Source organism: Doryrhamphus excisus, chromosome 2 (genome assembly GCF_030265055.1).
Source record: "Doryrhamphus excisus isolate RoL2022-K1 chromosome 2, RoL_Dexc_1.0, whole genome shotgun sequence".
Classification (NCBI taxonomy): domain Eukaryota; kingdom Metazoa; phylum Chordata; class Actinopteri; order Syngnathiformes; family Syngnathidae; genus Doryrhamphus; species Doryrhamphus excisus.
In genome coordinates, this window is record NC_080467.1 from 24,989,854 (window position 1) to 25,011,126 (window position 21,273).

The following is a 21,273-nucleotide window of genomic DNA, read 5'->3' on the forward strand; positions in this document are numbered from 1 at the left end:
TGTGAATGGTTGTTTGTCTATATGTGGCCTGTGATTGGCTGGCCACCAGTCCAGGGTGTACCCCGCCTCTCGCCCGAAGTCAGCTGGGATAGGCTCCAGCATATCTATTAAAATTTGCCAATTTCCCCACTGAGGGACGAATAAAGGCATATCATCAGAAACTAAATTCTTCTGCAATTTTAATCTTTATCCATCAAGTTTTTGACTAATAGGCCGTAGTCAGGGTTTTAACATTGTAAGAGCCCCGTTGACATGAAATAGCACCCCTATAGTCATTTTTACACTCATTTTATTCTTTTAATTGCTCAGGCTCAGACCTAACAATCCTGTATGTGGGACACTTGTTGTTTTCCTCCAAATTTTTCTGAAATTTATATCTGTTTTTATCTTTATCTATCAGGTTTTTGACAAACAGTCAGGGTTTTAACATTGTAAGAGCCCCGTTGACATGAACTAGCACCCCTATAGTCACTTTTACACTCATTTTATTCTTTTAATTGCTCAGGCTCAGACCTAACAATCCTGTATGAGGGACACATGTTGTTTTCCTCCTAATTTTTCTGAAATTTATATCTGTTTTTATCTTTATCTTTTATAAGTTTTGGACAAATAGTCGGGGTTTGAACACTGTAAGAGCCCTGTTGACATGTGAGTGTGAATGGTTGTTTGTCTATATGTGTCCTGTGATTGGCTGGCGACCAGTCCAGGGTGTACCCCGCCTTTTGCCCTAAGTCAGCTGGGATAGGCTCCAGCATACCTCTGCGACCCCAATGAGGATGAAATTGAAAATGGGACCAAATAGGCGGTGTGTGTGTGTGTGTGTGTGTGTGACTCACTCACCCTATGTACTGTAGTGGATGGCTCTGATGAATAACAATCCTGCATGTGGGACACGTGTTGTTTTCCTCCAAATACTTCACAAGGCAGCTTCGACAGACTACACACACACACACACACACATACACACACACACACACAAATCACAGATTAAACTAGATTGCATATTTAGACATCAAATTGTTCATTCCCTTGTCCAAATCTGGCAATGCAGGGTAATAGACAACTACCATGTATCCCAGTGGGCATCGTCCTGTTGTTTGTTGTATGATCCTGTTTAGCATCAAAGATGTTCGGAAGCTATTAACATCTAATATGTGGTCTTTATTGTCATTAACGTGTTACTTCATGTCAGTGCCTCTCAAATAGTGAGGCGGGGGCCCCCTGGGGGATGCGCAGTGAATTTTTGGGGGGGGTTGTGAGAAGCGGGGAGGACTTTTAACTATGAGATTTTGGTCAATAAAAATGGAATTTATTGTTTAATTCAAGGGCAACACGGCGGAAGAGTGGTTAGCGCGCAGACCTCACAGCTAGGAGACCAGGGTTCAATTCCACCCTCGGCCATCTCTTTGTGGAGTTTGCATGTTCTCCCCGTGCATGCGTGGGTTTTCTCCGGGTACTCCGGTTTCCTCCCACATTCCAAAAACATGCTAGGTTAATTAGCGACTCCAAATTGTCCATAGGTATGAATGTGAGTGTGAATGGTTGTTTGTCTATATGTGTCCTGTGATTGGCTGGCCACCAGTCCAGGGTGTACCCCGCCTCTCCCCCAAAGACAGCTGGGATAGGCTCCAGCAACCCCCGCGACCCTCGTGAGGTGGAGTTTTTCGCCGATGGATGGCTCAATTGAAGCTAGCGGGGGTTAGCTTAGTTTAGCATGCTGTGTTCATGAGAAACTTGTCTCCATTTTGTTGCATTTCGCTGGTTTCCATTTGTAGTTCAGTCTGTGCAGTACAGATGAATAAATAATTTCAAATCATGGGGACTTGAAAACGTTGCAGAAAATAACTACTTCAAGTGGCCTTAAATCACTTTTCCACTCCCACTCGTCTCACTCTTCTTTATTTGTTGATCGTTCTATTTGTGGGACTTTTATTGCGACATCAAGGCAGCGGTACGATTTACTGCACTCGCGTCTCCGTCTCTTCGCTGTCATCCTGATTTCATGCAGGCAAAAAGCTGCAGTGGTGACGTGATGTCAATGACTTTTCTTCAAAACACTGCGATGGAGATGATTTTTCTAAAAAGGCGAAAGGGGGGGGGGGGGGGGGTTTAAAGCGTCTAGACCAGGGGTGGGCAAACTTTTTGACTCGCGGGCCGCATTGATATAACAAAATTTCCGGGGGGGGGGCAGACTATATATTTTACACGAAACAGTCCACCTGGTATTATTGTATCTCTAAAATTGTCATGCAATCTGCTATTATTATTTATTATTTTATATTTATAATTAAATATTTTAAAAATAATAAAATATTATAATAATTAAAATAAAATTAAAATAATAATTATTAGATTATTATTATGTAAAATATGCAAATATAACAATATTATTATATATAATTAATATAACAATTAGCATTAATATAATAAATATAATAATCATAACAGCTATAATAATAATATAATAATTATTATTTTAATTTTATTATTATTATGTGCTTGTGTCTCTTTTTTCAGGAGCACTTTGTAAACAACAGACCATGTCAAACAACGAAATTGATACAACCATCAAAAGGTTGGCTCAGGCCATGATGCCAGGTTGTATGTTGAGTTTAAATTAAATACTTTTGAAAGATTGGGCGGGCCGTATTCAAACACTTGGCGGGCCGGATGTGGCCCCCGGGCCGTAGTTTGCCCACCCCTGGTCTAGATGATGAATGTGCTCACAGTGTATGAAGTAAGAAGGCGCCCTCTAGTGGAAATAACTGTCTAATACAGCTTTAATAGCTTAGTTTTATTCTAAACACCTCATCACAATAATAACAAACTATATATATCATGTATAAAACAAAGCTGAGATTTATTCTTTAAATATGTTATTAATGTATGGATGGTTATAAATAAGGATACAATAAAATATAAGCAGTAAATTCATTATAATATATATTAGCATGTAATTAAAAAGGTGAGAGGACGTACACGTGTGCAAACACTCGGTGACGGTGGTGGCGTCGATCAGGTAGCCCTCACACAGTCGACATGTGATGTGGGCGTTGATGTGACACAGCTTGATTTTCCTCGTCAGCATGTCGGGGTTCTGTGGAGAGGAGGAGGAAGATGATGATGAAGATGATGATGTCACGGTTGCAACATACAGGTGTTGTGTATCAAGTAGGATGTGATTCTGCTGGCTTTATGTTTAGCAGGGGTTCTCGAATGGGCTCAACCGGGGATCCGTGGTTTCACTTGGTCATTATTTTGCGACACACTCCTGGTTCCTGATGTCATTTACAATTTTTATGTATATCTAGTATTTTAGACACTATATTGTTTTATATTATTTTATTAGTATTTCTTTACACTTTTAAGTTATTTAGATATTTATATTTATTCTTTCATTAATGTACATTTTCTGCACTTTTTTCCCTCATTAATGTATATTTGCTACACTTATTTAAGTCATTTTTATATTTTTTTAAGTTCTTTTTATTTGATATTTTTTCTTTCATTAATTTATATTTTCAGCACTTTTATTCCATTGTGAATTTATATTTTCTACACTTTTATTTAAGTCATTTTTTATATATTTTTTAGTATTTCTTTACACTTTTATTTAAGTTATTTGGATTTTCATATTTATTCTTTCATTAATGTGTATTTCTACACTTTTATTCAAGTCATTTTTTTAAATATTTTTACACCTTTAAGCTGTAATTTTTTTACACTTATTTAGGTTATAGTTATTTTTATATTTATTCCTTCATTAATTTATATTTCTACACTTTTACGTTATTTTTATATTTATTTATTTGTATTATATAATACTCATTAATAACATCCAGACTTACAAAACGTATTAAGGCATTTAATCATGAAAGTGAGGAAAAACAAGATTACTGCATGCATAGAAATAATGCATACATTAAAATTAAATATTAAAAAGACAAAATCACATAGATGGCACAAAGATGCAGCAATGCCGCCACCTTGTGGTTGGAGATAAATAATACAAGTTGAGGAGATTACCACTCCTGCAGGCCCCGGGGGAAAAAAACTGGGGGATATGATTTAGGACAACACGACACTGTCTAAGTATGGAACTAAGTACTAAGTAAGTAACGAAGTACACAGAGTACTACAGTATCCTCCGGTGTCTACTACACTGAGTCGTGCAGTTGTACTGTATATTATACATATATATGTATATATATATCGCTTAATGACCCATGATTGTACTCAGAGTGTAGACATCTAACACATCAAGAAGGCACACAGTTGTAGTGTTGAAGTAATTGTCATTTCTTACCCCTAATACCGCCATGCGTGGGCTGTGGATGTGGAGGCGTCCACGACTCTTCCTGCGGGTGTGCAGCCGACAGCGTTAGCTCCGCATCATGAACAGCCTCTCATCAGAGCCTAGCCAGAAGAGAAATGAACATTTCATCACGTTTTTCCTCTACCTTAGAGAAGCGTACGCTGAAAGTAAAAACGGAATATAGCGGTATCGAGTGCGTGAGTCACTTTGTGTGATTCAGTGTTCAGAGGCAGAAGACTGGCCGGTGACTATCTCTGGTGACAGTCTACTATTAGACAGGTTAGTAACATGGCAATGTCATGCCTTCACTGCACTGTAATTTGCCTTTCTAACGCACAATACTATAAAAAGTAAACGTTAGAGTAGACCGTGTACAGCTTGTATGGCAGCATGGATATACTATCCACTGGAAATAAGTCATCAAAATAGGCAACACAAGTGAGCGGCAAGACGGAGTATATGTGTGTGTGAATGAGAGGGACCCAAGTGGAAGAGTGAGGTTACAGGGAGAAGAGATAAAGAAGGCGGATGATTTTAAGTCCCTGTGGTCAACAGTTAGGAACAATAACAATTGTGATAAGGAGGTGAAGAAGCATGTGCAGGCAGGATGGAACGGATGGAGAAAAGTGTCAGGTGTGATGTAATGTGGTGTGGTTCTCATTGGGAGTGACCAGGATGGATAGGATCAGGAAGAAGTATATCAGAAGGACATTACATGTTAGAGACCTTGGAGATAAAGTCAAATAGGCCAGACTGAGATGGTTCTCATTGGGAGTGACCAGGATGGATAGGATCAGGAACAAGTACATCAGAGGGACATTACATGTTAGAGGCCTTGTAGATAAAGTCAGACAGGCCAGACTGAGATGGTTCTCATTGAGAGTGACCAGGATGGATAGGATCAGGAAGGAGTATATCAGAGGGACATTACATGTTAGTCTGGCCTCTCCGACTTTATCTCCAAGGCCTCTAAGATGTAATGTCCCTCTGATGTAATCCTTCCTGATCCTATCCATCCTGGTCACTCCCAATGAGAACCATCTCAGTCTGGCCTCTCTGACTTTATCTCCAAGCCCTCTGAGATGGTTCTCATTGGGAGTGACCAGGATGGATAGGATCAGGAAGGACTACATCAGAGGGACATTACATGTTAGAGGCCTTGGAGATAAAGTCAGAGAAACCAGACTGAGATGGTTGGGACATCTGTGCTGCACGAGTGCTGCCAGCGCCGGAGGAGATATGGTTCACAGAGGTGAAAACTAGTGTGAGTGAGTGACTGTCACGTTGCAGTCTAGATGAGGAACGTGTGTAAACACAAACTGATTAGGTTCCAAGCAAAACTGTGACTAAAAAATCCAACGTTTGCGGCCAGAACACAATAAAGAGTCAAAGTGTTTTAGCAGCCACGCGGAGTCAAACACACACTCAAAACACACTCTGGCATCACAAAGAGCTCCTGTTGGCTCGCCTCTGGCCATTGGAGTGTTTGGTGGCCGTGTCATTTGGCGTCCAGCTGGAGACACGGACACTGAAGGCCTGTATGGTTGGCCACCGGAGGGGGGAGAAAGACGAGGAGAGGCTTCTTCCTCTTGTGGCTTGGCTTCAGAAACACACACACACACACACTCATGCCCAAGTGTAACTATTCACACATTAGTGATGGTGAATGTGCACAGCTCGCCCATTGTGGGTCACACTCTCACACAGCTATTGTCCTGTCTTAATTCTGTGTGAAGGCTCCTCAGTCCTGCAGACCAGGCTTCATGCCACTGGAGAGAGCCCTCACACAATAACAGGGGAGGACGCATGCTTGAGTCCCTGACACATACAGCAGTCAAGGCTTTTTATGAGATAGTTCACACCGCTCGTGTTGACAAACATTAAAAACAGTGAATAGTAGCATCAAAACAAACATTTCAGGAAATAATTTTTTTTAAAACATGCTGCAAGTTGTTGACATCATTTTTGAGGAGCACTGTTGCCAACTCCTCATTATTTCTTTACACTTTTATTTAAGTTATTTTTATATTTATTCTTTCATTAATGTATATTTTCTGCACTTTTATTCCTTCATAAATTTATATTTTCTACACTTTTATTTAAGTCATTTTTATATTTGTTTATTTTTTTACTCCTTTAAGTTCTTTTAATTTGATATTTTTTTGTTAATTATTTATATTTTCAGCACTTTTATTCCTTCATTAATTTATATTTTCTACACTTTTATTTAAGTCATTTTTATATTTTCGTTTATATTTTTTACACCTTTAAGTTCTTTTTATTTTTTCTTTCATTATTAATATTTTCAGCACTTTTATTCCTTCATTCATTTACATTTTCTACACTTTTATTTAAGTCATTTTTATATTTTTGTTTATATTTTTTACACCTTTAAGTTCTTTTTATTTTATATTTTTTCTTTCATTATTTATATTTTCAGCCCTTTGATTCCTTAATTAATGTATATTTTCTACACTTTTATTTGTCATTTTTATATTTTTGTTTATATTTTTACACCTTTATTGAAGTTATTTTTATTTTATATTTTTTCTTTCATTATTAATATTTTCAGCACTTTTAATCCTTCATTAATTTATATTTTCTACACTTTTATTTAAGTCATTTTTATATTTTTGTTTATATTTTTACACCTTTATTGAAGTTATTTTTATTTTATATTTTTTCTTTCATTATTAATATTTTCAGCACTTTTAATCCTTCATTAATTTATATTTTCTACACTTTTATTTAAGTCATTTTTATATTTTTGTTTATATTTTTACACCTTTATTAAGTTCTTTTTATTTTATATTTTTTCTTTCATTATTTATATTTTCAGCACTTTTATTCCTTCATTAATTTATATTTTCTACACTTTTATTTAAGTCATTTTTATATTTTTGTTTATATTTTTTACACTTTTATTTAAGTTTTTTAGTTGATATTTTTTCTTTCATTAGTTTGTACACTTTTATTTAAGTCATTTAAGTCATTTTTACACTTATTTAGATTATAGTTATTTTTATATTTATTCCTTCATTAATTTATATTTCTACACTTCAAGTCATTTTTATATTTATGAATTTGTATTATATAATACTCATTATATACTCATTAGATTTTTGTTTAAACATACTGCAGGTTGTTGACATCATTCTTGAGGACCACTTTTGCCAACTCCTCAGTAAGAAGAGCAGGTATTGGCTGTCCTGGAAGCATAATCTTGTAGGAGAACCTACAGCTCTGTCTCTGATGTTAGTCCTCTCTAATTCAGTGTCCATTACAATTAAATACAAGCACATCATTGGCAGTTATGCATATTAAACAATGATGTCTCAGGTTTAATAATCCTGCTGAAAGAAACAAATTCCTTAAAAAAAATAGAAGAATCAACATGTTACTTGTTCATAACCGTCCACTAACTAGGAAGCGGTCACGACACAAGATGTTGAGTGATGTGATGATACTAGACCAGCAGCAAGGCCAATACAACGTTCTAATGCACTGCCAGTTAGTGGAACAAGACAACAACCTGACATTCATTATGTTCAGTCACGTCAAGCTCAGATGGAAACATCTTAATTGATGTTTTGATGAGGATGGACTGCTTCAGTAAAACTACCTTTTCCCGCCAGCCGCACATTTGCACTTATGCTAAAAGCTTTTGGATTCCCACCGGAGCTGCTAGCAGAAAAATGGGTATCATTTCTTAGCGGAAAGAGACCCATAGAACAGGAAGGATTTGTGCTGAGAAAACCAATACAGGGTAATATTGGCCCTGTAGTTACTTGATATGAAATTAATAACAAAATTTGTGACTGGACTTTAAAGTTCCATTTGGCTCACCCGATGCAAGAAGTACGGCAGTCTTCAAACGTCAAAAATCATTTCAACAAACTGCTCCATTATCCATGTGACAAATATGGACAATCAAACCTTTAAATGAAAAGTGCTAAAGTGTCTTTTGATGATTTTCCATCAGTAATTTATATTCCTGGAGCCGATTTACGAGCACAAAACATAACAAATTACCCTAACTTATTTGCTCCATTTTTGAAGTTGCTGCTTTCATGACATCATGAAGGAAAAAGATCCCCTTTCATGTACAATGAAACCTTGGTTAGCGTCATTGATTCAACCCAGAAGGTGCAACTCAAACCAAAACAGATGCTAACCAAAATAATTTTTCCCATAAGAAATCATGTAAACCGAATTAATCTGTTACAGAAAGCCAAAAACGTTACACACAAAGCGTGTTTAAATAAATAAAACTATTTAAAATGCATGTAAATACATACAAAAGATGAACTAAAGGCATAAATGAACATTTAAGGTTACCATATTTTCTGGACTGTAAGTCGCTCCAGGCCAAAAATGCATAATTAGGTAGAAAAAAACATACATAAGTCGCATTTTTTGCGGGTAATTTATTTTACAAACTACTTGACCAAAACAGACATTATGTCCTCTTGGAAGGCAAGTTCTAACATTAATAAAAGAACAGGCTAAATAGGTGTAAGATATGCTAACGCAATGGTTATTAAGCTACACAAAAAATAAACAAAGAGAAAAGGTGTCCAGTGTTTATGTAACAAACAGTTTTTTCATTTATAAGTCGCTCTGGAGTATAAGTCGCAGGAACAGCCAACCTATGAAAAAAATGTGACTTATAGTCTGGAAAATACGGTACTTTTACCTTCATTAAAAAGTATTTTAAACAGAAAGGCTTTGGGAACATTCATGTCTTCAGTAAATGTTCATTTATTCCTTTCATACGTCATTTTAGGGCTGGCCGATATGGAGCAAAACACATATCCCAATATATTTAGGTTAAATATCAATATACAGTACGTTATGTATCCCGATATTTTTCCACAAAGTGACCCCATGAAGACTGAGAGTAAACATTGTTGATATCGTTTTTATCCAGCAACCTTTATTCTGTCTTTTTCGCTGTTCACTCAACCGCTCCTCCGTATCTCCACGGGGGTCTTTGGTTGCTCGGCATAGCGAAGGGGTGCTCAAAACTAACACCTGCTCCCGAGTGTAAACAACGGATCTACAAACATAACAAGATGAACATCCATAGCTGCATGCATGCTTAAGGGGTCGGTATGACACAAAAAACTATAATAAAGTAATAAATAAAGTGCTATTAAACACTAATATGGCGCTGCCATATTGAAACAACAGGATCATTTTTAGTACCCCTCTCGCTCACATACAATAGCCACGTTTACATGAGGAGTTTTTCTCTTTCTGAATGACCTTTCCGAAAGCAATGGTATACATGGAAAGGAATATTCCAATCGCGTGTCTACATGCGCCGCTATAATCAACCAGAATAGTCAATGGGGCATGCCCAGTAAAACGTAAACATCAACATCACGTGATACCGACTTCCTTGAGTTTTTCTTTCACTTGTTGGAATAACTCCGTATTGACAGTTTTTCGTTTGTCCAGTGGGGCGGCACGGCAGTCTAGTGGCTCTAGGAGACCAGGGTTCAATTCCACCCACTGCCATCTCCGTGCATGCGTGGGTTTTCTCCGGGTACTCCGGTTTCCTCCCACATTCCAAAAACATGCTAGGTTAATTGGCCACTCCAAATTGTCCATAGGTATGAATGTGAGTGTGAATGGTTGTTTGTCTATATGTGCCCTGTGATTGGCTGGCCACTAGTCCAGGGTGTACCCCGCCTCTCGCCCCAAGAAGACAGCTGGGATAGGCTCCAGCACCCCCCGCGACCCTCGTGAGGAAAAAGCGGTAGAAAATGAATGAATGAATGTTCCTGACTAAAATCTAAATGTATGAAACCAAGGCCAATTAATCTTCTGAAAAAAAGAATTAATGAATGAATAGACATACAGCACATTTGGCAACTTTCTTTGGCCCCATGGTGGGTTATTCAGTAGTCGCACTCAATCATGAAAAAATGCATTTGGGCAATTGATTTTGCAAAACGATACAGTGCAGGGCATTCGGACTAGTAATATGTAAAAAAAAAAAACTGGGGCAAAATTTTGGTGACAATTTGATGAAAACTGAATCATAGAAAAACTTGTACGTGTGTACGAAAACCAAGGTACGAGGTATATTCAACATCCAATTCTATTTTGGCATCAGCATTCTATTTTAGCATCAGCATGTAACCGGTTGCTTGCCTCCATTTTTTTAAATGGAAGAACATCTCGAGCTGATTGTTACATCATATCTCAGCATTCGCTGAAAGAACGCACCCAGGAACAGGAAAAGATAAAGTTCAATCTTGCTAATATTTTATAATTAAGCTATGCACATGTTTTATATAGATATGTATTTTCTTTTTTAATAAAACTGGACTTGTGAATGGCGTATAGAAGGGTTTAGATTCTGTTCCACAGATGGCGCTAATGCACACGAAAGCTGCTTGCCAACCGCCAATAAACAACAGAAGAAGAAAAACACCACGAAGAAGAACGCAGTCTGACAACTTTCCGTTTGAGCGGGTACAAGATACCTCAATCTGATTGGGGAAAGGAATATTCCACCTTTGTGAATCCGATTATATATTCATTCGGATTGGCACTTTTCTTTGGGAATGAGGTGTATACAAAGGTTACATTCTTTCCATTTGAGCAAATAACCCGAATGGAATTGGAATATTTGGGTCCATGTATACGTGGCTATTGTTAACTCAAGTGACTATGGTGTGACTTCCTAATTCACGTTTTAAACAAGCATCTCAATCCGCTGGAGAAGGAGACATCAAACAGCATCATTCCGTATATAAATGCATCACATGAGACCACCTCACCAGCGGACGCTGTCTTCCTGACATCATGCATCAAGGTGCCACTGACGGCCTTCGTGTCAACACTGTGTACTTTGTCTTGCTGCCCTGTGCACACAACATTACAACACATCATCAATAATACTGATACTGCAGGGTTTGTTGTTTTCATCCGGGCTGGTGCTCTCTCTGTGTCTTGCGTGGCCACAGAAAACCATCAGTCTTCGGTCTTCATCTTAGCAAGACATTGTGGACAATTGTCTGCTTGCTTTATGGGAAGACCCCTTTCTGTTCCTTGTGAACCAATCAAAGTCCGCTTGGAGGGGTTAATTGTGGAAGTACTACCCTCACCCCTGACCTCCCGCAGACATACTCTAGTATTTGAAGTACTGTGACATCTCTTCACCTTCACCTCCAAAAGGCGGATAAATCCCAACTGACTACCTGTCACCTGCTGCACTGCCAACGTGCTGAGGTCAGAGTGGACGTCCTCTCCAAAAGCTCTTGACCTAATGACATCAGGGATAGTGACACCCATGACGGGGGAGACAGGGGGTGTCAGTAGAGGTCAAAACACTTAAATGGGGCCAGGAGAGAGCAGAGAAGACCCATTGTAGGGAAACAATGAAGGAAAGTAAAAGCGACATCTTGTATTGTTAATCCTCCTTCAATTTAAGGCTCGATTTTCATTATTTGCCAATTTTTATTTTGTTTACATTTAGCATAAGATCTTGTCAAGGGGCAATAAGAGAGAACAACTGATATATCAGTGGGCCTATTATGACATTTATTCATTCATTTTCTATTGCTGGAGCCTATCCCAGCTGTTTTCTTGCGAGAGGCGGGGTACACCCTGGACTGGTGGCCAGCCAATCACAGGGCACATATAGACAAACAACCATTCACACTCACATTCATACCTATGGACAATTTGGAGTCGCAATAAATATCGGTGATTATGTAATATAGTCACTTTTTTGACTATGCGGAAATGTTATATTCTCTATTATTATGTCTACTATATTGAATAATACAGGTCTGGAACCAATTAACCGTCAAAAATGAGGGATTATTCTTTATGAACACACACATACACAACAGTGATGACAATTATTAGCTGATCAGCAAGCAAGCAAGCAATTAAGTTCTCATTTGGCCGGCTGATGTTTCTTTGCAGACATTTTCCGGCCTCATTAATGTGACAAAGATGCTAAATAGAAGAATAAACGCTCCATTACGGATGTCAGCGTTGGCCTAAAACAGGGGTCTCAAACTCAATTTACCTGGGGGCCACTGGAGCTAGGGTCTGGGCAAGGCTGGGCCGCATCAGGTTTTCCAAAAAAAAAAAAAAACGCATTTATTAAAAACAGAAAAATATACAAACTTTTTCAGTGCTTTGGTTCCGATTTTCTACAATAAAAGCTCTGATAAAACATTCCACTGTTCTCAAATATCTTCATTTTTATTTTTCTGCACAAAATAAGATGAAAAATAAATAAACAAATCAAGAATAAAGAAAATCAATCAATCTGTAATAAATAAATATAATAATAATAATAAAACTGCAAATAATAAAAACTTAAGAAACCACATATAGTTGGTGGGTAGACAAATTATTTTTTTCAGATTAAAATGAACAAAGCATTATTAGAGCCCTGTAGACATGACAAAACACGACTATAGTCACATTTATACTCTTTTTATTTACAACATATTGCGCAACTGCAGGGTCTTGAGACACATGCTAACTCGCAAACTAGAGAGCTAGCGACCTAAACGGTAGCCTTCAAGTTATTTCCTTTCAACTTAAATAGCCAAAAACTTACCACTTCCACACGGATAGGGAGGATAACTATTAACAGTTATTTAACCTTTAACATGAACATGAATCAAACGTAATATTTTTTTCTGGGTACATGATACCATACAGCATCCATATCGAACTTGCGCGGGCCGCACTAACATTAAACTTTCATATCAAGGCAGGGGCCTCAAACTAGTGTCCTGCGGGCCACATTTGGCCCACGGGCCGCGTGTTTGAGACCCCTGGCCTAAAACCTTGTTGGCATACGTTTGTTTCTCCTAAAGGAGACAGACTGTCAAGCTACAGGAAACACCAAAATACAAGGGCCACTTTTTTGTAAGTTAAAGATGCTTAAATAAAAAGGCAGATACAAATAAAATAAAACAAGCTGTGGGTGGAAAATGGCCCCATGGGGAGCACTTTGGACACCCCTGGTCTAGATAAATATTGCTCAAAGATCAGAGTGTTTTCAGCCATTGTTGTGTCTCAGTTCGGCGCTGATAAGATGCTGTTTTAGTTGATTACTTGCAACACACTCTTATCCATCTATTTATCAGCGTTGCTGACATTGTGTTTGTGCAACAGGACACATTTGTGATGCTTTGTGGAGAAACCAGTGCCCTTCCTGATCTAAGCAAGTAAACACCACCTTCTATTTTCACTATTTTGTATCAGAAAAGTTATTTACAAGTTCCAAGAAAAAAATTCCCCTTAAAAATTGCAGCCAGAAAGTTTCTTTTCCAGATGTCAGAACTGTGCAACTACACCAGAGTCAAGCAGCAATGGGAAGATTACCTTCCAAGATCTCACCACTTCACTGTTTCGTACATCGGATTCCCTAATATTCTTCCAATTACAGTGAAACCTCAATTTTCATTTAAATGTTCCTGACTAGGGCGGAAACGGCGGTCGAGTGGTTAGAGCGCATACCTCACAACTAGGAGACCAGGGTTCAATTCCACCCTCGGCCATCTGTGTGGAGTTTGCATGTTCTCCCCGTGCATGCGTGGGTTTTCTCCGGGTACTCCGGTTTCCTCCCACATTCCAAAAACATGCTAGGTTAATTGGCCACTCCAAATTGTCCATAGGTATGAATGTGAGTGTGAATGGTTGTTTGTCTATATGTGCCCTGTGATTGGCTGGCCACCAGTCCAGGGTGTATCCCGCCTCTCGCCCCGAAGTCAGCTGGGATAGGCTCAAGAATATCAAACAAAAATTTTCTGCAATTTTTATCTGTCAAATTTTTGACTAATAATAAGTAGTCAGGGTTTTAACATTATAAGAGCACTGTAGACATGAAATAGCACCCCTATAATAATTTTACACAAATTTTATTTTTTTAATTGCTCAGGCTAAATAATTCAAAGTAAAACGGGCATGATGAGGGCGTTTTGGTGGCTCGTACCGCTCCAAACTTGAGGGACAGTAAGTTATATGTCAAATTAAATCCCTTGGTTGGTAGGTATGAATGTGAGTGTGAATGGTTGTTTGTCTATATGTGCCCTGTGATTGGCTGGCGACCAGTCACCTTTGGTGTGCAAAGGTGACTGTAGGGGTGTTATATTATGTCTGCAGGGCTCCAATAATGTTAAAAACTGCATTTACAGAGCCAAACAGCAAAAAAATAATAATTTCTTAATATTGAATCCTACTTCTCGGAAATTCACTTAGCATGGTCGGGTCTGGAACCAGTTAAGCGCGATAAACAAAGGTCAACTTTACACAACTTTCTTAAAAGGGAGGGGTTGATTCCAAATTCCAAACAAACAAGAGTTCCAGCGTATTGATTAAAAAAAGCAATAGATCGATTGACTTCCACTCATCATCTCCAATCAGTTGCGTTCTTATGGAGTCAAAAGAAAGCTACACTGAGACGGAGAGCCTAACAACAGACGCGAGGAATGTGGGCACATTCGCCAGACTACAGAAGCTTCACTTGTAGGCGAGATGTTCTGCATTTAGGAAAGCATCCAGAACCAGACAGTTTGTTTATCAAACACTCTTATGATGCTGTTGGGTGCATTTTTTTGCGTCTGCATTTGCACCTTTCTGTATTAACCGGGACGACCCGGATGTTGCATTCAAAACTATCACAATTAACACCATCAATAGCCGCCATCTTTTCTAAGTAGCGGAGGGGACGGACTACCAGAACTTTCCATATACAAGAACAACAAAACAAACACTACAGTGTTTCCCACAGGACTGCAATCTATTTGTGACGGTGGTGGGTTACATCATCAATTTGCATACAATTTCATGACTCAACTTGACAATATCATCAAAGACTTCCGAGTCGACTCAAACGTTTGTCTAATGACTTCAACATAAATTCAATAATAAATTCAATGTGACCATTATTAGGTCATTTACGGCAAGACGCCAAATTTCCCTACAGAATCTGCCTCATTGAATGCATCTATTAATGTCCAATCAGCAACAACAAGGCTGGGGCTTCACCGATTATCGTTAACCAATTTGTCTTCTTTGAAATTATTTAGTATTAATTCTGGTTATTTAGTGTCATTAGCCTGTAATGAGCCAACATGAATCAGTAGGCCTGCAAACGTCTAAAGGGGGGCGGGGCTGGCAGATACTTTATGGAGCAATACAAATGTTGGCCCTATTGCTCTGTAGAGTGGTTGCAATTGACTATTAAGAAGGAGAGAAAAGCATAATGTCATTAATCAATTTGGGACAGGCGATCCTTGGGTCAATTCAGGTAACGCAGACAAGAGCTGATGCTTGCCAAGTATGTGCTGTCTTATAAAAAATAAATAAAATAAATATAATAATAATAATAATAAAATGGCAAATAATTAAAAATTAAGAAACCACATATAGTTGGTGGGTAGACAAATTATTTTTTTCAGATTAAAATGAAAAAAGCATTATTAGAGCCCTGTAGACATGACAAAACACGACTATAGTCACATTTATACTCTTTTTATTTACAACATATTGCGCAACTCCAGGGTCTTGAGACACATGCTAACTCCACTTCCACACGGATAGGGAGGATATTAACAGTTATATTAACAGTTATTTAACCTTTAACATGAACATTAATCAAACGTAATAATTTTTTCTGGGTACAGGATACCATTCAGCATCCATATCAAACTTGCGCGGGCCCACTTTCATATCAAGGCGGGGGCCTCAACTAGTGTCCTGCGGGCCAAATTTGAGTCCCCTGTTTTAGATCTTCAAAAAAAACACAGTCATAGATGAATGTGTCTAGAGTACAGAAAGACACATGAACACATTTGTCAGCTATAAAATTAATAATCAGGCAAGGTGAGCCAAACAACAACAGTAAGCCAGTATGCCGAACTTATTCGAAAACAACATGAAAGGCAACAAAACAAACCTGCCCACCTCAAACATACCCACTCGACCCAGTTTTCCCATCTGGGGAAAAACTACATATGTAGCTGCAGAGTCTTTGTCAGTCAACACTCGATGAGACGTTTGGTCGGCAGAGTAAATAGTTACAAACGGAACCGCGCAAAATTGTGTCAGTTTCAAGAAATGCTGCAAATGTTGTATAGACAGTACAGATTACCTGTGAGAAAATGTGTCACAAATAGCAATTGCACAAGTTTATAGAGTGAAAGATGACATATTATACATCATTATAATATTAGTGGTTTATTTGGTCTCAAATAAATAAGTATATAATAATCATATAATAATCATAAATATAAATATAAATATAAATATAAATATAAATATAAATATAAATATAAATATAAATATAAATATAAATATAAATATAAATATAAATATAAATATAAATATAAATATAAATATAAATATAAATACAAATACAAATACAAATACAAATACAAATACGTTGACATAGCATGCTGCGTAGCATCAATTTATGGGGCAATCAACATTTCAAAATGCACCTGTATTGTTTTGTGGTTAAATAAAAATGTTTGGCCAGTCGTATTTTTTCATTAATTTGATTTAATGTGCCAAGCAAAGACAAACCACTTCCCCACTAACTCACAAGCAGTCGTACTTTTTCCTTAATTTGATTTAATGTGCCAAGCAAAGACAAACCACTTCCTCACTAACTCACAAGCAGTCGTATTTCTTCATTAATTTGATTTAATGTGCCAAGCAAAGACAAACCACTTCCACACTAACTCACAAGCAGCACTGTATTTAAACGATTAGTAGTAGTTCTGAAGTATATGTAGGACATGTCCGGAGATGTAAAAGCCACAAGGTTCAAAGTTTTAAGAAAAAAAGTAGTGTCTTTTACAACGGAAATTACGGTATCGTGCACAGTTGACCCGATCACATTCCAATACCGGCGTAATTCATGTAGTGGAAGTTTCCGATAACACCTGTGGAGATTTGCCATCCATGCGTCATGTCTGTGACTGTGTGAGGCCATTACCTATCATTTTGCACTGTATGTTGATACCGTTCTGTACACGTTTACATACACAATTTCACTCAGTATACCCAGTATACCTTGTATCAACCGGAATTACTTTGTAGATTAGTACAATGGCGGACAGGGGGCAAACATACAGAATTATTGTGGAGTTGTCATAGTTGATTTTGCATCAGGCCTGTTTATTTCTTTGTAGTACAGATGATGTCATCTTTGATTTGCCCAGTTCTCCTTGATGTCTTTGACAACAAGTGCTTTGGCTTCAACCGCCCCCTCCATTTAACTTGAACCTTGAATTTTCCCCCGCTTCCTAAAATCACATGCTTTCTCAGCGATATCGCCGTTGCTTTTTGTCATATGCTTGTTGGTTCCTTTCAGCTCGCTTCTCTGCCTCAACCATTCCCCTCGTTTTTTGTTTTTTTTTAATGTTGCTGAACTTTTTGATAATGATGACAGACATCCTTTACACCTTTTTTCATTTCAGAAAAGTCAGGACACTTGTTGGACTGTTGACACAACATCATCTTCTCCTTAAATACACAAAAGAAAAATACTGCACTGCAAATCCTCAAAACACAAACAATCTACAAAACAATGTTGTAAGTTCAGTGAACACAGCAAAAAAAATAGAGCAGGGAAGCCATACTTAATGGAGGTCTGTCTTTAAAGACATTAGCAGGACACCCGGAAGAAAGCTGGATGACTTTATTCTTGACGTCTTAGTTAAAAGTTTGACCCCTAACACTATACAACATAAAACTGCAATTTACAATGATGTCCCTAATGTTAGCGTAGCATAAGTGTCATTAACCTGATTGGCAAAGTTTTGTTATGGCGTTTTGAGCATTTTTCTTTTTATTTGCAGTGTTTCTGTAATTGCGGCATTTCATTTGTTAATGTTATCTGTTAATACTTGGGTTGTTTATTTTTCTATATTGTGTATTTTGTACTGCTTAACTGACTCTGTACTCTGTGCAATACAAATTTCCCCACTGAGGGACGAATAAAGGCATATCTTAATCTTAATCTCTCTCATTATTTTTTCCCCATTGCATTTGTTTGATGGTGTTTGTGGATCTTTTCTAGTTTGGTGGGTTTGGACCTTGAACCCTGTCAACCACCACTAAAGAACACAATGCAGATGGCTCTTCTCCATTTAAAAAAAAAAAAGACAAAAAAATACCAAAACTGAACAGACTTGTTGGCTGCTCTGCATGCACACCCCCACGCACAATGTCACACAGTCTGCAGCAGCAGTCTCGACCACATCCACCCTCATGACAAAACAACACAGAAAAAGGGGGAAGCAGCAACTTTCCCCCCCACCTCAAAAAGAAAAAAATAATCCAAATCTCATGTAGAACCTCCACACAACATCACCACAACTTTGGAGCCTTGATCTTTGAGGGCTTGGCGTCAAGGAGGACCAAAGAAGGTGAAGAAGGGGAGGTGTTTGACCAAGGGAGAGCAAGACGAGACATGAAGACAAGACAGCCTCAGCTTCGGGGCGGACAACCGCGTGCATCCCGGCCAGCCTCCAGCCTCCTTTTCCCCTTAAAAACATCCCCAACGCCGGCGTGCAACTGCAGGGCCCGGCGCCGCCATCCACCACTTACACAAAAACACACACACACGTACACGCACGCGCACACACACATTCAACAACACGTATAGATAGCATGCCCCGTAGCAGCCAGCGGAAAGACATGCTAAAAAACGAGGAGGAGGGGGGCCACCAACCGGCACCCGAAACCGGCCACCGAAGCATCGAGGGCTGCCCGGTTCAAGTGCGAGAACTGACCTGTTTGAGGGCGCCGGAGTCAGCTGGATATTGGGTCGGATCCGAGTTTAAATCCACTAGCAGTACAACAAAGAGGCGAAAATGACCGAGCGGCCGCGGAACAGGCCGAACAGCGCTCCCGGAGCAGCGCGACGCATGCGCACTGAGCCGGGGAAGCAGCGGGAGAGAGGGAGGGGGTAAAAAAAGAGAGCGAGAGAAAAAGAGAGAGAGAGTGTGTGTGTGTTCTTTGTGTGCGTGCGTGTGTGTTCATGTTGACAGACTCAAACAGTAGCTTTAAAGTTGTAATTATACATAAAAAAGACAACTTTTTACTGCATGATTATACAAAAGTACGGGACTAAAGTCATAATAACAAAGTCACAATATCACAGGAATAAAGTTAAAATAAAGTCATATTATGAGACTTTGAGTGTACTTTCATATTATATTTTAAAAATAATAAAGTCATGCTACTTTGAAAGTAATATAGCTGAATATTTGAGAGTACATTGTACTCTATTTTTAAAATAATTATAACGATTAAATAATAAAATAATAAACTGCATTTTATGACTTCATAAATGACCCGAATCTAAGCAACTTTTTGTTTTATTGTGTATATATATAAATATATGTACTGTATATACATTCTCACACACACACACTACAAAATGATATATTTTCTGATTGGCTGGTAGACATCACATGGTTCAACATCAAGCATGTAGTATAATGAGCCTCCCATAGACAATTAGAAAACAAAACAAATATTATGATCTACTCACAAGTTATCTCCAAGAGATGTGAATACTACAATAACAATCACCTGAAACCCAATCCATCCAAAACATAGCTAAGCAGCATTCATGTCAAAAACAAAAAACACAGATGCAAGGATAGAAATGAGGGTCATGTGGGTCAAACACTCTAAGCCACTCCCACCTTGTTTACCGCCAAGTGACACTTGACTCATCAACTGTTCCTATAACTGCTTCCGCCCTGTTCTTTCTTGAACTGGTCCACCCAGCACTCAGTGACACCTGCTGGGATCATCACAGGATCCATAAAGTCAACTCCTGTCCCATTGCCTCTTTTGAGGTGTCAGTATTGTGAGGTTGTATTCAGCACACACGGTGGTCTTTTTACACTGTGGACTATATAAGCCAATATAGCAGTGTTACATGAAGAAAAGCCTCACATCCTGAGCCGTGATTAAACAGGTTTCACTTCCCTGTGGGAAGTTAAAAGTGCTGCTTGTGCAAAAACTGACATGAAAGGAAACAGAGTGTGGGTGGAGGTTGGTTGAAGATCGATCCAAATATTGATACCAGAAGTGGTATCAGTATTGAATCCATACCATTCATTCATTCATTTTCTACCGCTTTTCCTCACAAGGGTCGGGGGGGGGGGTACTGGAGCCTATCCCAGCTGTCTTCGGGCGAGAGGCGGGGTACACCCTGGACTGGTGGCCAGCCAATCACAGGGCACATATAGACAAACAACCATTCACACTCACATTCATACCTATGGACAATTTGGAGTCGCTAATTAACCTAGCATGTTTTTGGAATGTGGGAGGAAACCGGAGTACCCGGAGAAAACCCACGCATGCACGGGGAGAAGGGTGGAATTGAACCCTGGTCTCTTAGCTGTGAGGTCTGCGCGCTAACCACTCGATCACATTAATATTTTTCATTTGTCTTTATTTATTATATATTATTGATAATTAAGTAAAAGTAATACATTAATATATAATCATCTAATATACAGTGGTGTAAACAAACTTTACCCCCTTCCTGATTATTTCTTTTTTTTTTTATATCTTATTTTTTCACACTTAAGAGCTGCACGTCGGTGGAGTGGTTTGCGCACAGGTCTCACAGTTAGGAGACCCGAGTTCAAATCCACCCTCGTGTTTGCATGTTCTCCCCGTGCATGCGTGGGTTTTCTCCGGGTACTCCGGTTTCCTCCCACATTCCAAAAACATGCTAGGTTAATTGGCGACTCCAAATTGTCCATAGGTATGAATGTGAGTGTGAATGGTTGTTTGTCTATATGTGCCCTGTGATTGGCTGGCCACCAGTCCAGGGTGTACCCCGCCTCTCGCATGAAGACAGCTGGGATAGGCTCCAGCACCCCCGTAAGTGACCCTTATGAGGATAAGCGGTAGAAAATGAATGAATGAATGTA

At 38.6% G+C, this 21,273-nt stretch overlaps 1 protein-coding gene across 4 annotated transcripts in view; it reads right to left on the reverse strand.

Moving 5' to 3' along the window:
- The window catches only part of LOC131106653 (polycomb group RING finger protein 3), a 35,539-nt gene extending 15,581 nt beyond the window's left edge, over nt 1-19,958 (reverse strand). The window contains exons 1-5 of one of the 4 annotated variants that reach the window (XM_058055938.1): nt 19,105-19,354; nt 11,110-11,193; nt 4,307-4,416; nt 2,980-3,097; nt 841-937 (exon numbers count right to left, since the gene is read on the reverse strand). In XM_058055938.1, coding sequence (XP_057911921.1) covers nt 841-937; nt 2,980-3,097; nt 4,307-4,321 — 230 coding nt within the window. In that variant the 5' untranslated portion in view covers nt 4,322-4,416; nt 11,110-11,193; nt 19,105-19,354. Of the gene's footprint in view, nt 1-840; nt 938-2,979; nt 3,098-4,306; nt 4,417-11,109; nt 11,194-19,104; nt 19,357-19,868 lie in introns of those variants that run through there. The other 3 variants (XM_058055948.1, XM_058055928.1, XM_058055959.1) reach the window with 3 other exon arrangements.
- Nucleotides 19,959-21,273: the final 1,315 nt, after the last annotated feature.